The following is a 17,901-nucleotide window of genomic DNA, read 5'->3' on the forward strand; positions in this document are numbered from 1 at the left end:
AAGAACAATCTTCGGATTGTCACGGGGTTTTTAACAGGACACTGTCTCCTCAATGAACACATCAGTAGATTGAAACTAAGAAGAAACGGCGAATGCAGATTCTGTGGGGAAGATGGGGAAACACCAGTACACCTCATCACTGAGTGCGCCGAGACGACAACCATTCGTGCCATGAATTTTGGTACGACTGATATTGGAGATGGAGAACTACCCTCTATAAAACCGTCCCAGATACTGGCTTTTGTCAAAGCCCTGGGACTGTATGATGAGTTATGATTCAAGAAAGGGGGACACAATGGATCTGTAAGGTCGAAGTGATTAACCCCCCTCCCACTCATTCTAAAGTTAGCATGGAGTACTTATGGAAACTCAACCATATTCAAATCTGGAATGCCACTTTATTTAAAAAAGAATACGTTCGACCAATGTGTAATATCAGTCATGACCTATGCATGCGAAACCTGGACACTTAAAGGTTGATTCTCACTATACCTTCCATATCAGCTCCCTTCGGTTAACATAAAATACTATATCATGTAAATGAATAGGACAATGCACACTATCCGTTCCGTTTCCCTTCCGTTCCATATCATTTCCTTCCATACATTTTTTTGGCGGACGGACTGAAGCGTACCGGAAACAGCGTTGTTAAGTTCTTACATTTGTACCAGCTCTCTTAATATTTTGCTGATATTTATTTATTATTTCACCTCTTAATTAAATCTATTACCTTTTTCAAAAGATACAAATTTTTAAAATCAAACTTTTGTAATGATATAAATTGTACAATAAAAAGTATGGAACCGATACGGAACGGAAGCTTACGTATAGCGTCAATACAATAAAGAATACGGAACTGATATGGAATGGATATGGAATGGAAATGGAAGGTATAGTGAGAATCAACCTTAAAACGGACATCTAAGGCTACGCTCACACGGACCACTTTCCAACGACAAAACAGTTGTTAAGCTGTCGCAGCTATCGACGACGTTACAACCACACGAGAAGTAGTACGTGTGAGTTGATGGACGACACACGAACCACAACTAAATTTTTGATTTAGTCAAAAATGAATTTAGAAGAAGGACTGTTGTGACTTTTGCTTCGAAAAAAAAGGCGATGAATGAAAAATTCTTTAATTACTTTAGAATGCGTAAAAATACATTCGATTTATTTGTTAGACCAATTACTGCAAAGGAATGACTGGTGATACAAAGGTATGACTGGAGTCGGCCTCATAGATAAGATACTATAATGCCTGATGGTCAGCATCTGGTCAGGTTGTGTTGTCGTTGTGGCCGTCGCACAGTGCTTCGAACATATTCTCTAGAGGACAAAAATGCAAAACTTCTCTTTTATTGTAGGCAATTTATTCAAACTAGGTTTATTTGACACAAATGATGAGTACTCTCATTGTACTAAATGATGATGTTCTTAGTCCCACGTTTATGAAAAAAAATCTTATAAATAATAAAAATGTTGGAGCTCTGTTCCATCTAAGGAAATAATAATTTATAGTATGAAAACGGTGTAAGTATTAAATAAATTCCTGTGATAAAAAGAATTGGAATAACATTAGAACATGATTCCTACAATATAAACCTAATATAAGATAAAAATGTTTTCTTTAATGAAAAGAAACATTAATGCTATATTTAATTAAAAAAAAACTTAAGATACTATAAATTTACTTTAGGACAACAAAATGCATAGATCGTAACTACTCTGATTCAGAAGAATCATTGCTGACAGAATCTTCCAAATTTATACTATCCAAATCACAGGTAGATGAAATATCCTCACATATAAGATATTTCTGTACATCATTTTCTAATATGTTAGTTTTTCGCGTTGTTACTGTTCTTTTTGTTGGTATGAGGGGTTCGGATGTTAATAGTTACCCCTTTAATAGACCATATCCATATATTATTTTTTCGTTTTCTTGGGTATGAGGTTTTATAATAAATTGAAAGATGGGAACATTTTTTATGCCACGTTTGGCTCCAACATAGTGGGCTCAGGCACAAGTGGTTATCTCATTGGACTGGAAGGTTCATCAATATCTAATAAAGAACACATTTTTTGAAATATAAATAATTTTGAGTTCTTGTCCTTATAATCAAGCCAAGTATTAACCAGATCGGCATTGCTTATCAATTTTACTCCATCTGAAAAGTATTATAAAATAAAGTTCGTCGCAAGCAGACGCAGGTGAACTATGCAAAAAATTAAAAGTGTATGAATATGGCAACAAAAATATTCAATAAATACGATATGTTTTGATATGTTTTTTTAATGCCTTTTGAAGTTTGAAAACGTAAAATTTTTATACCCATTTAAGAATCATCTTAAAAATAAATAAAAACTAAACAATAACGAACTTGTTTAGAAATAAATTTAAAGTACATACCTTGTTTAACAATATCCATAGTGACTTTCAATTAAGTACGTAACGTTTAACTCCATATACAGAACTACTATGAATGTTATTCTTTTCACTGATATAAGATAATGATAGCAAAATTTATTTTTAGTGAAAATATTTGCTAACAAAAAAACGCTCTTTATGAAAAATAATATACAGGATGGTTGAACATTGCTATAAGTATAAAATTACATATTCAGATATTAGTAAATTTTAACTTTTTTTCGATTTTTGTCCATGGGACGAAGCACTGTGCGTCGTCGGGAAAACGCCCGTATAAGTTGAATTCACTACTGGCTGGCGACAATTCTGTGGACATTATCGACCACGCACGGCGACAGTCGCCGAAACCGACTGCAGTCTGTCGCCCGTGTGAGCGTTTCACCGGATTTCTATTTAAAATCGTACTCTCCAGAGGCAACCACATTTTTGTGTTTCAAAAGTCGCTGTAAAGTCGTCCGTGTGAGTGTACCCATAAGGAAACTGCAGGTCGCACAACGCTTAATGGAACGAAATATGCTGGAAATAACCAAGAAAGACCATAAAAGAATAGAGTCTATACGACAAAAGACCCTGGTAATAGATGTCATCAACAGAATCATATCCCACAAGTGGCAATGGTCAGGACATCTGGCAAGAAGAACGGACAACAAATGGACCACAAACATTACCGCATGGTACCCATGAGGAATTAAGAGACCTAGAACAAGACCAAACCTGAGATGGTACCATGATATTAGGCAATTAGCAGGGATAACTTGGGCCTGCATCGCCTACAATAGATACCAATGGACCCAACTACAAAGAGAGTATCTAAATATGTGAGGGAAGCTGCACCATAATTGGAAATGGTTGAATAAGCTGAGAGTAATAAAATGGGACACCGTGTATATTATAAATCGTCTCGTAACTTCTGGATATTTTTCTTTTTCGCACCGAGCGTTAACAATTAATTTTTATTTATTCCCCGGGATTTGGGGCGCAATTCCAGCGAATTACGAAGGGTCGTAAAAACTTAACATTGCCCCGCCGCTTTAGATTCGATAATAAATTTCGACCTTCCACCCAACGCAACGTCCCAAGATTTGCCCTTATTACACCCGCCGGTCTTATTTGAATAATGCCCGTTATTAACTCCCAGGTCAAAATATATAGCTAGACTCTGTACCGAATTTATCACCTCCTAAGGAAATTCAAGTGAAATTACAACCTTCAGTATTCACCAATGGAGTTTATACAGAATTTCTGAACTGAAAGATGCCATCAAAAAAGTTTTAAAAATTTCAAGGATTGTTGTGTTTTTTGGAAAACAACGAATTTTTTTGAAAATTAATTTTATTTTTTCCTGTCGTTACTTTTAAGAAAATCAAAAAACTAATTGCACATTCTATCGTAGCCACTTTATTAGAGCTATCTGATGGTATTTTTAGATTTTCAAATTAGCTAATAATTTGTTATTATTTGTTGTTTGGTTTGTTCGTTTTTTGTTTTGGGTACCTTAACAACAACGACTCTGTTTTTTTTTTTAATTTAATTTTATATTTATTTTATTTAAATTACCAAAAAATTCAGCTGTCCTTGAAATTTTTAAAACTTTTTTGATGGTATCTTGGTGAACATCCCAAAGCGGCAACTTTGCCCCAATTTAACCATGTTCGTATCTATTACGGTTACCGAGATGCCAATGCTCGTACCTCGAATTCGTAGCACCCTGTATACTAAGAGCTGGCTAATGTTAGTTGTTGGGTCGAGATTTCCGTATGCAAGAAGAGTATAACTGTGACAATGCGATTATAATAAGAAAAGATTATAAAAAGATTATAAAAAGAAATGATAAGAAACGTGGGGATATAGCAGATTCGTCGCTATATCCTCTTCCACGTCAAGGTCCAAAAAAAGGAAAGCAAAGTTCCACGAAGAGGCAACCCTGTACACGGAATCAAGTTACAGAGTATAATAATTAGACGAGATATTAATTTTAAGGTTTCAATATATTTTGTATTTAAAATTATGTTACTTACAATTATAATTTATGAAATAGGGTTCAAGTTGTTTTCGTCTAAACAAAATAAAAAAATTTATTATAGAAAAATATGGGGTATTATGCTCATAGCTGAGTAAATTTTGATCATTTTTTAATCTGCCTGGCCTCGATTTGGCATTTTTAAAAGAAGTATACAGAAAATATTGTCATTGTTTAATATGCCTAATTCTGATTAGGCTTTTTGCAAATTGACTGAAAATAGATAGGCTTTTTGTAAAAATTCCTTCTTTTGTTTAAAACCTAGCGTTTTATAATATGCCAGGTATTTCATCAATGCGCCCGCGACATAGTCACCCTGTGTTTAAGACAAGGCTAGAGGAATGGGAATTGAATTTTTTGGCATCGGTTGCCATTTGTCTACAAATTGAGTCGATCGCTTCCGAAAAAAATTATCTCTACTTCATCTATCGAACAGCTGAGCTGGACCGTTCCAGTAAATGAAAAAGTATTAAATGGCATTCGATTTATCTACCTAATTGTGCTGTCCGGCTCACGACCACTCCTTAAGGGACTGCGAAAGATTGTCCGACACGATTTGTTGTAAAAAAAGGGTCGGATATTTGAACAATCATCATATCAGTAGACTTTATGATTAAACACATATAGAGAAATCAATAAAAGTTGGCGTGGACGTCATCAAAGAGGTCGAAACTTTTACAAAATTAAATTTGTAACAAATGAGAATTCCTTTGAAACTCAGAGCGCACTTTTTCCTTTTTTTTATATTTTTTTATATCCTAATTAAAAAAGGACAGCAAGCTGTCGCATCAAGTAAACCAATTAGCCTGTGAAAAATAAAAAAAGCTTTATGTTTGTAGTCAAAGGGTTCCGTTCCAAAACTCGCCTTATCCATTTTTTACGTAAAACGAGATTGCAATGGCTATAGCATCTTTTATTAGCTATCTATGCCTTAAACCACCAAAAATGTGTCAAAACTCACCTTATCGTATGCTAAAAGCATACAGAATTTTTAGAATTTTAGAATTTAGAATGAGTGGGAGGGGGGTTAATCACTTCGACCTTACAGATCCATTGTGTCCCCCTTTCTTGAATCATAACTCATCATACAGTCCCAGGGCTTTGACAAAAGCCAGTATCTGGGACGGTTTTATAGAGGGTAGTTCTCCATCTCCAATATCAGTCGTACCAAAATTCATGGCACGAATGGTTGTCGTCTCGGCGCACTCAGTGATGAGGTGTACTGGTGTTTCCCCATCTTCCCCACAGAATCTGCATTCGCCGTTTCTTCTTAGTTTCAATCTACTGAGGTGTTCATTCGTGGAGACAGTGTCCTGTTAAAAACCCCTTGACAATCCGAAGATTGTTCTTACTCAGACCCAGGAATATCTGTGATTTTTCTTGATCATAAGCCCTCAGAAACTTCTTCGAGTGTCTTAGACCGTTGCAAGATTTCCATTCCAGGTTGCGGATGGAATCTTCCAAGTTCTTGAGTTCCGCCTTGAGTTGGTTACCACTTGGAAAGCAGAACGGTTCTGGTCCAGTTAGTGGAGTGTTCGCTCCTTTCCTAGCTAGATTATTTGCTTTTTCATTGCCTTCTATCCCTTGGTGAGCAGGCACCCAGTGTAGGAGGACTTTAAAAAGCATACAGAAGTTCAAGCATCATTCCAAAACTTGCCTTATCCATCGCCTCTGTATAGTGATGTTAATATTTCAGAAATTTTTGATTGTTGCAGGAAATTTCCGAAACTTTCGGAAATTTATGAAATTTTAGGAAATTTTACAATTTTACATGTTTTTTGTTGATACAATAAAGAAATAAATTAGATAGACATTTCATACCAACATGTAAGTGAAACAAAAACAATAAATATAATATTAGTTGTTATATTTTTAATAAACAATACATCATAAAAGTCATAAACATAACACATAACAAAACTTATTTGGTAACATTGAACTATGACTATGAACTTAAAAAAAAAACAAAAAAGCACGAAATATAAATTTAAAAAACGTAAAATACAAATAACTAAATTATTCCATTCCGGAATACTTTCAGGCGCCGAGCTGGCCCCATCTTCATAGGGTATTATAGTAGTAGTATATTAGTACTGTCTTCGTCAGTTTCTATTTCCAAATCAGATATATTTGATGTATCATCTGGTTCTGATTGTGAAGGATGGACTTCTACCTCTACAGGTTCTAGTGGTTCTGGAGGAGTTTCATGTTGTATGAATTGAATATCATACCAAACCAAACCAATCCACTTTTTGTTTTTGTATCAATAATTTATTGTTATGAGCTACGAACAGTTGCTAAGACAGTTGGTAAAGACAGCAGAGCAACAGCTAAATATTTCAACTGAGTATTTTTGCACATTGCTTGCCACCACAAGTCTACTTCACTACTGTCTAAGTAGTCTACATTTTTAACCACAAAACACATACACAAGAAGAAGTGCGAGCGCCTTGCTAAATATTGGAAAGTGAAATTGACGTTTAAATTTGACACTGTTGTCAAGTCTACTGCTACTAGCGCCCCCAATTTCGCTTGTAGGAACTACGGACTAAATTGTCACGCATGGCGGGAAGTTTAAAAAATTAAAAATTTTATTTCTTCATTTATTTTTAATTATGACATACACAAAAACACAAAAAATACACCATTTTTAAAAATATGTTTAATATCAATATCAAATATACAACAGAAATTAATTTCACCACAATAAATTAATAAAATTAAAAGAATAATGTTACAAGTAGATCAAGAGACAAAATTAATTATAACAAAACTGAAAAAATCGCGTCATAGATGGCTTAGAAATAAAGGATATATCATAATTTTGAAAGTAAAATTATATGGGAAATGTCTTCGATCATCATTTTAAGCCAACTGGACGATTATTTCAAACATACAAGCTGAGTTCGTTCATATGTTTGCTCTGAGAAATCTAGATAAACAAAGAATAATACATTAAAAGTATTCCAGGGGAAAGAGAGGAAAACCTGTATCATCTCTGATATCTGTCAGGGTATTGTTGAAAGTGTCATATTTTTGCTCGAAGTTTTCAGGTTGATCAAAAGATGACATTTACAACAATACTTTGATGTAACTTTCACAAATATCAGAGAGAGTACATACAGGTATTGCCTCTCTTTTCCTCTGGGATGCTTATATCTGTTGTTCTTTGTTTATCTATATTTCTCAGAGCATAATGCCGAACACGACTACAGTATATAATAATTTCAATATCCGAAGTGGAAAGAAAAAAAGATCACCTTCTGTTTTATACTATGGTCCCTTTCTTCCGATGGCTCATCTCGTTGATATTTAGGAAGGATAAATAGGAAGGAAAATATAAAATTCAATTTGATTTGATGATCCTTTTCTGTCTCCTAAAATCAGGAGAACGACAATGAGCATGTTAAGATGAAAAAAAAATTATCAACACTTACCTACACGTTAGTCCGAGGAGTTTTATTAAAAACCTATATTTGCCTAAAAAATTGATGTATTAAATTTGCAAAGCAAAATGCAGCGTGTAAACAAAAGAAATAAAATGGCGACAAGTCAACGTCAACGACCCGACAAGGAGAAAAGTGGTGTTCGAATAACAAATTATGGGTCACCAAAAATTGTTTTTGTCTCCTTTCAACGCACACTTTAGAAAGAAAAAGAGATGAACTGGAATACTGAAAGAACGTCAAGGTTTTATCTGTCACTCTTGTCAATAATTTATCGGTAAGGAAGATTCCTAGAAAATCGCTTGTAGTCAAGTTTTCAACCATTGCCAGTTCTCCCATAAGAAGTGTCATCCACCTGTTTTTAACACATCCAAACGTAGTCGAGGGCCCATAAACCCTATTTGGCGCAATATTTTGTTACATCTGTAAAAATGGCTTCTCTATTATTGACAAACTGAGGATGTTTGTTGGTGATATTGTTGATAATTGCGAGTTTTGGAGTGGAACCCCTCAGTCATGTGTTCAAATTTGCGTTTCGTTTCATTAAACTACGCTTTGCATTGCCAAAATCACTAAATAGTCGGAATCAGCAACTTGTCTCGTCTCTACTCAATTATTTTGAACAGGAAAGAGATCATGGCGAGTCTCTTTTGCCACTATACTGTTTTAGAAAGGTGAAAATTACTATTGTTTCTTAAGTTTTGATGCTTTATATCGAAAGTACTTAGATTTTTCAGCGTGTTTCAGCTGCGCTCAATTCAGTTTACGGACTGTGAGTAGAATTTCACAAAAAATTACTAATAAAATTACTGGAGACTCAGAAAACTTGTTAATAACTTCATTTGACTAAATTATCTAAATTTGAAATAAAAAATCAAAGACAAAATTATCAATTCATACTTGCAAAAGTCAAAGTAAAAAAAATGGCTTGGCAACATTTCACAATTGATTTTAATTTTTTTTTTATAAAATTTGTTCTGCTGCTTTCAACATCTCTTATGAGACTTGATTTGAAAAAGTGGTCACAAAAATGGGAAGAATAAGGGTTCACTAAATAATGATAAAAGTGGCGCTAATGAGAAATAAGGGATCGAAGTGAATTTAAAATTTATAAAGAAAGTGAAGTTAGTCAATAGAGAGTTTATCTATCTCTTTTTAATTATTTCCTATTCTAAAACTTTTTTTGGCGCTTCTTTTAGTTGCACAACTTTTGCTATAGCAGCGCATTCTTAAGTGTTTCCTATTTGATGATCACAATTTTTTGGTTTTTTGGATCACAAAAGGTTTGTAAAAGATTGATGACGTAGAGTACATAACATTTTAACTTTAACATTGGTATTCTGTTTATACTAACTAATAGGAATGTATAGCGTATTTCAATATTCCAAAATATCGATATATTCAAGCTTGCTTCATCTACGCAACCGTTGATGGAGCTAAAAGCAAAGTGTGGTTCTATATAAAATAAAATAAAATAATATACAAAGAAGAGTAAAAAACCCTTAAGGCGTACAAGTGTGCTAATTTCTGCAAGTTTATAAGACCTAAAGAAACAAACATTCGACGACCGGTTTCGGCAACATGTTCCCATCACCAGGCTAATTTTGCTAGATCCTTCGATGATGGGGATACTTGGGAAACTTGATGGAGAAATTAGCACACTTGGAGGGATTAAGGCCTCTTTACTTCTCTACTATTTTATTTTATTAACTATTTTACTACACAAAAATATCAATCAATATGTGAAGGTCCCTGATGCTCACTAACCTGACCGTTTGCTTTCCGCTTCAGCCGGCAGCGAGCCAGAGGGCGGCGTTGGCGGTGGGGGCGGCAGCGGTGGCGGCAGGGGCGGCGACCGGCCGCCCCAACAGCACACGAGGCGTCGCACTCAGCGGCGCGTCACCCACAACGAGAAGCGCTACCATTCAGGTAGAGCCGATGTTGTGGCACGTTATCAACGTCAACATAGTTTGTTCGACGAGATCGAGGATATATTACGATAGTGACGGACGTGTCTGTCATTTTAATACACACGTAAATTGTATTTTCTGTCATTTTTTGTATGTGGTCTGTCATAATCTTCCCCGGCTCGTTGGACAGACTATATTTTAGTGCAAGGAAATATTTTATTTTTGGCATTTTCACTTCTTTTCGTTTATTTTGTGACGTTTATATTATGTCTAATATATATATACAGGGTGATTCACGATCATTTCTAAGCTATACTTAGACGTTTATGAGTAACCGGTCATAGGATTTTTTTGAAAATATTTATTTTTGCCTAAAGGAACTTTCTCCTTCTGTCTAAATTGAAAGGTCCAGGGGAAAACATGATAAGCGATTCTATATTTTTACTAGGCATACAGGGTGTCCCAGGCTAAGCGTACATTATATCCTAGAGAACAAGATTGTTGTTCTCTAAAAAAAATCTCCGATCTATATCTATAGAAAAAAATCAAAAACATTCTATCACCGGTTCTCCATAAAGGTCTAACGTGCCATCGCCGTGAATCACCCTATATATGTATGTCAGTTTTTTTATTTAAGTTTGGTTGTATACAAGAACTATAATTTCATTTTACAACCAATCCAAATCAAACCAACGTCACATATCTGCATGGTTACCATATACCCATAATATATCGTTCGCTTCTAATATACAGGGTGTCCCAGAAATAAGTATTTTAAGGGGTGGTAGATCTCGATAAAAAAAACATATTTTCTCTTTATCGTTTTTCAAATAAGTCCAAATTAACAGAGTTATTTTACTTTGAAAATTTCCAAAAAAGGGATTTTTTGCTAAAATTTTGAGAACCGCTGGATCTTTTCTGGATTTCCTTTCTTGTAAATTTAATCTAATGCCTATGTTGCAATATTATCAAGAAATGATGTTTTTTAACTAAAATCTAAGAAAAATCCCAAATTTACCTATCCTTTAGTACTACCAGTTAAAATACTTGCACTTATTTCTGGGACACCCTGTATTTTATTTATTACAATCATCACCATTATTGTTTTGCATCACTGAAAATACATGTATAGTTTTTTTTTATATTGTTCACTGTGATTGGCATGCGCTTAGTTGTCGTTGTTGTTTGGCATGTGCAGATGTGGGCTGCGAGCAACAACAGGGCGGTCAAATTGGGCGGCAAGGTCCCCCCGGAGGGCACAGTCCCGCCACAAGGGCGGCGCGGAGGGGCAATAGGAGGCTAACGCGTAACGAAAGCCGCTACCATTCAGGTGAGTCGCTACAGATCATTGTTTTTCTCTCCTTCTTCTTAACATCGGTGAGTGTATAGTCTTCCTTTTCTAAATTAACTCCCAGGGCTCAAACGCAAGAACAGTTAACCTAATAGGACTGCTCATTCAGCCAAAAGTGTCCGCCAGGTGCATGCGAAAACTACTAGCTTTGTGACGTCATTGTAGCCCTTGTCATGGTTATTAGTCCTTATCCGGCAACCAATAATACACACACGTGCATTATTGGTTACCGAATGCAAAACGTTTATTATTTAGTTTATTTATTTAAACACCTTATATGTATGCAGTAAAGAAAATTAACTGTATAAATCGTATTAAATACTCGGATAATGCATTTTTAAGAACAGCAGGTCCCAGCATCACCTTTTGCAAGCATTCTTTTTAGAGTACTTCCATATTTTGCTTTAAAATAATTAATAAATAAAATCGTGGGCACTTTGTCATAATCCACAACACAAAATGAACGTATTTATACACTCTATAGCTCTAAAACCTTTAAAGACACCTTTTTCACATTTAAAATTGACAAAATAATTAACTCAAAATTTCTCAGCTGTTATTTTTATATTATTTTATTATTTATAAGTTTACCATAGGCAACTAATAATACACACTATCATGACAAGGCCACAAAGGCTTTGACAAGGGCTACAATGACGTCACAACTGTCAGTTGAAGCGCGGGAAGAGGCGAACGTACGTCTTATGAGGATGAGCAATCCTATTAGTTTTCCGCTCTTGGCTCAAACGCACTGACGACCAGGTCGCTGCTACCTGTAAAACCATTAAGTCAAACGATACAACGCGTACTAACGACCACGACCAAGCCTGGCCGTTGCGTTGTTGGCTGGTAGTAGACTGCATTAAAATATTATTATCTGCCGCTTGTGGCCGCTTTTCTCCCAAATTAATAATTTTTCAGATGAAATCGCTCAAATTCAACGCAAAATTCTACACAAAACAAACCTGTTTCGAAAATAACAGATCCTGTTCCAAAGCGTCATCACTACTCTACAATGTGTGAAAACTATACTAATTACCCTACTGTAACTTTTAGTTAACTCGGATATTTTAACATTTCTGAAAACAGTATTTTCTAATTGTAACTACTATCACTATCCCACTAATCGCCTCTTCTTTCTCTTGACTAAAATCTCGCGCACTTTTTACTCGCCGGAAGTCGTCCATCAAAAATTATCAGATTTTTGCGACAATGCCGCTCTTGCTATCATCGTTTCGAAGGGACTTTATCACAAAGGGCGCCGGCCGAGTTTATTAACGCTATCAAGGTAATTTCCTTCTTCTCTCCATTCTCTTTATATCTTTTTTTTCGAGATTTCACTCGGAGCTATCAGTCACTCTGGCAACGATGTACAGAACCGTAGATAAAAACAAATAGATTTTTTTCCGCAAGTGTATTATCGTCTCCGACGCAATACACGGGGTTAATATGCCAAAAAAGCTGGGTATTTGTCTACAGGGTGGTCCAAATTGTATTCGGGAAACTTCGCCGGTATATTCTGCAGATAAAAATGAGTAAAAAAGTTCGTACGTAAAAAAATGTGTGTCCTAAAATGTTTCGTTTCGGAGATACGGGGTGTAGAAGTTTCTTTTATATTAATAATTAATAATTAATGACAAAAATTATACATACTGTCTGGATAGATATTTGACCGAAATGGTAAGTTTGTAAACAAAATTTTCAAAATAAATCATATTTTTTTCTACAAAAACGAAACTTCTACACCCTGTATTTCCGAGAAAAAGCATTTTTTTACTTATTTTTATCTGCAGAATATACTGCCGAAGTTTCCCGATTTCAATTCGGACCACCCTGTATAGCACTATTTAATGAAATTCCTAGAACTTTGAGTTCTATGTCCTATTCTGTCAGTCCGATGCATGCATCTCTCTGCTTCTTCCGGGATAGGGTGTTTTGTAGAAGGGGGGAAGGAGGTAATATGGCACGTAGCGTCTACGTGTCTACTCCTCTTCCCCTAGGGCCGTACTGGGCTTTGCACGTGCATATTCTACGTATGTCTGAAGTTATTTTGCCGTAGAGTTACTTGGTATAAGATAATTCCTATTTTTTTGTTTTTTTTTTCAACTCCGTTCAGTTCAGTCACTTGAGAAAATTATATTTTTTCTACAGTTGTTTTTTGGGAAGAAATAACTACATTATTATATATTATACTGGATGTTCCAGTACCCCTAGATATATAGTACATAGAAATTGTACCAAAAAAACTGTCTAAAATAATTTTTAAGGTCTCCACCCAAAAAGTGGTAGCAAAGATATAATTTTTCAAGTCGCTTAGCAAAAAGATTTTAATTTATTTCTATTAATCAAACTAACGATTTTTTTTAATTTTTTGTGGCTTACGCAGAAGTTAGACAAGAAGCAGTCCAACAAGCCCTGGCTCAAGCGATGCAAAACAGGCACAAACCGTCCATGCCGATGCCCTCCAAAAGGACGTCAGTCATGGCCAGAAGTCCGGAGAGGGACAGACATGATTCAGGTAAGATTCACAGTCATATTGTATATAATCTATAACCAAAATAACTGTAGAATTTATACCCCCCAACCGAAGAATCATACGTCTTCAGCTAATGGTAAACTGCTGGTGGACACATGCCATCCAGTTCAAAAGGACCCAGTCCAGGAAAGTTTTCTCATTATAATTCGGTTTTAATATATTCTTTTGATGACAATAATGTTATTTAATAATGAATTTATACCCCCCAACCGATGAATCATACTTCTTCAGCTAATGGTAAACTGCTGATGGACACATGCCATCCAGTTCGAAAGGACCCAGTCCAGGAAAGTTTTCTCGTTATAATTCGGTTTTAATATATTCTTTTGATGACAATATTGTTATTTAATAATGAATTTATACCCCCCAACCGATGAATCATACTTCTTCATCTAATGGTAAACTGCTGATGGACACATGCCATCCAGTTCGAAAGGACTCAGTCCAGGAAAGTTTTCTCGTTATAATTCGGTTTTAATATATTCTTTTGATGACAATAATGTTATTTAATAATGAATTTATACCCCTCAACCGAAGAATCGTACTTCTTCAGCTAATGGTAAACTGCTGATGGACACATGCCATCCAGTTCAAAAGGACCCAGTCCAGGAAAGTTTTCTCGTTATAATTCGGTTTTAATATATTCTTTTGATGACAATAATGTTATTTAACAATGAATTTATACCCCCCAACCGAAGAATCGTACTTCTTCAGCTAATGGTAAACTGCTGATGGACACATTTCCTCCTGTTCGAAAGGACCCAGTCCAGGAAAAATTTCTCGTTATAATTCGGTTTTAATATATTCTTTTCATGATAATAATGTTATTTAATAATGAATTTAAACCCCCCAACCAAAGAATCATACTTCTTCAGCTAATGGTAAACATGGATGGACACATGCCATCCAGTTCGAAAGGAACACCAGTCCAGGAAAGTTTTCACGTTATAATTCGGTTTTAATATATTCTTTTGATGACAATAATGTTATTTAATAATGAATTTATACCCCTCAACCGAAGAATCGTACTTCTTCAGCTAATGGTAAACTGCTGATGGACACATGCCATCCAGTTCGAAAGGACCCAGTCGAGGAAAGTTTTCTCGATATAATTTGGTTTTAATATATTCTTTTGATGATAATAATGTTATATAATAATGAATTTATACCCCCAACCGATGAATCATACTTCTTCAGTTAATGGTAAACTGCTGATGGACACATGCCATCCAGTTCGAAAGGACCCAGTCCAGAAAAATTTTCCCGATATAATTTGGTTTTAATATATTCTTTTGATGATAATAATGTCATTTAATAATGAATTTATACCCTCCAACCGAAGAATCGTACTTCTTCAGCTAATGGTAAACTGCTGATGGACACATTCCCTCCAGTTCGAAAGGACCCAGTCCAGGAAAATTTTCTCGTTATAATTTGGTTTTAATATATTCTTTTGATGACAATAATGTTATTTAATAATGAATTTATACCCCTCAACCGAAGAATCGTACTTCTTCAGCTAATGGTAAACTGCTGATGGACACATGCCATCCAGTTCGAAAGGACCCAGTCGAGGAAAGTTTTCTCGATATAATTTGGTTTTAATATATTCTTTTGATGATAATAATGTTATATAATAATGAATTTATACCCCCCAACCGATGAATCATACTTCTTCAGTTAATGGTAAACTGCTGATGGACACATGCCATCCAGTTCGAAAGGACCCAGTCCAGGAAAATTTTCCCGATATAATTTGGTTTTAATATATTCTTTTGATGATAATAATGTCATTTAATAATGAATTTATACCCTCCAAACGAAGAATCATACTTCTTCAGCTAATGGTAAACTGCTGATGGGCACATTCCTCCAGTTCGAAAGGACCCAGTCCAGGAAAGTTTTCTCGTTATAATTTGGTTTTAATATATTCTTTTGATTATAATAATGTTATTTAATAATGAATTTATACCCCCAACCGAAGAATCATACTTCTTCAGCTAATGGTAAACTGCTGATGGACACATGCCATCCAGTTCGAAAGGACCCAGTCCAGGAAAGTTTTCCCGATATAATTTGGTTTTAATATATTCTTTTGATGATAATAATGTTATTTAATAATGAATTTATACCCTCCAACCGAAGAATCGTACTTCTTCAGCTAATGGTAAACTGCTGATGGACACATTCCCTCCAGTTCGAAAGGACCCAGTCCAGGAAAATTTTCTCGTTATAATTTGGTTTTAATATATTCTTTTGATGACAATAATGTTATTTAATAATGAATTTATACCCCCAACCGAAGAATCATACTTCTTCAGCTAATGGTAAACTGCTGATGGACACATGCCATCCAGTTCGAAAGGACCCAGTCCAGGAAAGTTTTCCCGATATAATTTGGTTTTAATATATTCTTTTGATGATAATAATGTTATTTAATAATGAATTTATACCCTCCAACCGAAGAATCGTACTTCTTCAGCTAATGGTAAACTGCTGATGGACACATTCCTCCAGTTCGAAAGGACCCAGTCCAGGAAAATTTTTCTCATTATAATTCGGTTTTAATATATTTTTTTGATGACAATAATGTTATTTAATAATGAATTTATACCCCCAACCGAAGAATCATACTTCTTCAGCTAATGGTAAACTGCTGATGGACACATTCCATCCAGTTCGAAAGGACCCAGTCCAGGAAAATTTTCTCGTTATAATTTGGTTTTAATATATTCTTTTGATGATAATAATGTTATTTAATAATGAATTTATACCCTCCAACCGAAGAATCGTACTTCTTCAGCTAATGGTAAACAGCTGATGGACACATTCCCTCCAGTTCGAAAGGACCCAGTCCAGGAAAATTTTCCCGATATAATTTGGTATTAATATATTCTTTTGATGATAATAATGTTATTTAATAATGAATTTATACCCTCCAACCGAAGAATCGTACTTCTTCAGCTAATGGTAAACTGCTGATGGACACATTCCCTCCAGTTCGAAAGGACCCAGTCCAGGAAAATTTTCTCGTTATAATTTGGTTTTAATATATTTTTTTGATGACAATAATGTTATTTAATAATGAATTTATACCCCCCAACCGAAGAATCATACTTCTTCAGCTAATGGTAAACTGCTGATGGACACATGCCATCCAGTTCGAAAGGACCCAGTCCAGGAAAGTTTTCCCGATATAATTTGGTATTAATATATTCTTTTGATGATAACAATGTTATTTAATAATGAATTTATACCCTCCAACCGAAGAATCGTACTTCTTCAGCTAATGGTAAACTGCTGATGGACACATTCCCTCCAGTTCGAAAGGACCCAGTCCAGGAAAATTTTCTCGTTATAATTCGGTTTTAATATATTCTTTTGATGACAATAATGTTATTTAATAATGAATTTATACCCCCCAACCGAAGAATCATACTTCTTCAGCTAATGGTAAACTGCTGATGGACACATTCCCTCCAGTTCGAAAGGACCCAGTCCAGGAAAATTTTCTCGTTATAATTTGGTTTTAATATATTCTTTTGATGATAATAATGTTATTTAATAATGAATTTATACCCTCCAACCGAAGAATCGTACTTCTTCAGCTAATGGTAAACTGCTGATGGACACATTCCCTCCAGTTCGAAAGGACCCAGTCCAGGAAAATTTTCTCGTTATAATTCGGTTTTAATATATTCTTTTGATGACAATAATGTTATTTAATAATGAATTTATACCCCCAACCGAAGAATCATACTTCTTCAGCTAATGGTAAACTGCTGATGGACACATTCCCTCCAGTTCGAAAGGGCCCAGTCCAGGAAAGTTTTCCCGATATAATTTGGTTTTAATATATTCTTTTGATGATAATAATGTTATTTAATAATGAATTTATACCCTCCAACCGAAGAATCGTACTTCTTCAGCTAATGGTAAACAGCTGATGGACACATTCCCTCCAGTTCGAAAGGACCCAGTCCAGGAAAATTTTCTCGTTATAATTCGGTTTTAATATATTCTTTTGATGCTAATAATGTTATTGAATAATGAAATTATACCCCCCAACCGAAGAATCATACTTCTTCAGCTAATCGTAAACTGCTGATGGACACATGCCATCCAGTTCGAAAGGACCCAGTCCAGGATAGTTTTCTCGTTATAATTCGGTTTTAATATATTCTTTTGATGACAATAATGTTATTTA

At 35.0% G+C, this 17,901-nt stretch overlaps 1 protein-coding gene across 6 annotated transcripts in view; it reads left to right on the plus strand.

The window, feature by feature from the left end:
* Positions 1-17,901, plus strand: part of LOC115875213 (disco-interacting protein 2) — a 253,941-nt gene that overhangs the window by 157,974 nt on the left and 78,066 nt on the right. For 3 of the 6 annotated variants that reach the window (XM_030890616.1, XM_030890620.1, XM_030890615.1), the window contains exons 4-5: positions 9,689-9,826; positions 13,545-13,676. In XM_030890616.1, coding sequence (XP_030746476.1) covers positions 9,689-9,826; positions 13,545-13,676 — 270 coding nt within the window. Of the gene's footprint in view, positions 1-9,688; positions 9,827-11,005; positions 11,138-13,544; positions 13,677-17,901 lie in introns of all 6 variants that reach the window. The other 3 variants (XM_030890618.1, XM_030890617.1, XM_030890621.1) reach the window with 2 other exon arrangements.

Source organism: Sitophilus oryzae, unplaced genomic scaffold (genome assembly GCF_002938485.1).
Source record: "Sitophilus oryzae breed Bouriz unplaced genomic scaffold, Soryzae_2.0 scaffold_1356_pilon_pilon, whole genome shotgun sequence".
Classification (NCBI taxonomy): Eukaryota; Metazoa; Arthropoda; class Insecta; order Coleoptera; family Curculionidae; genus Sitophilus; species Sitophilus oryzae.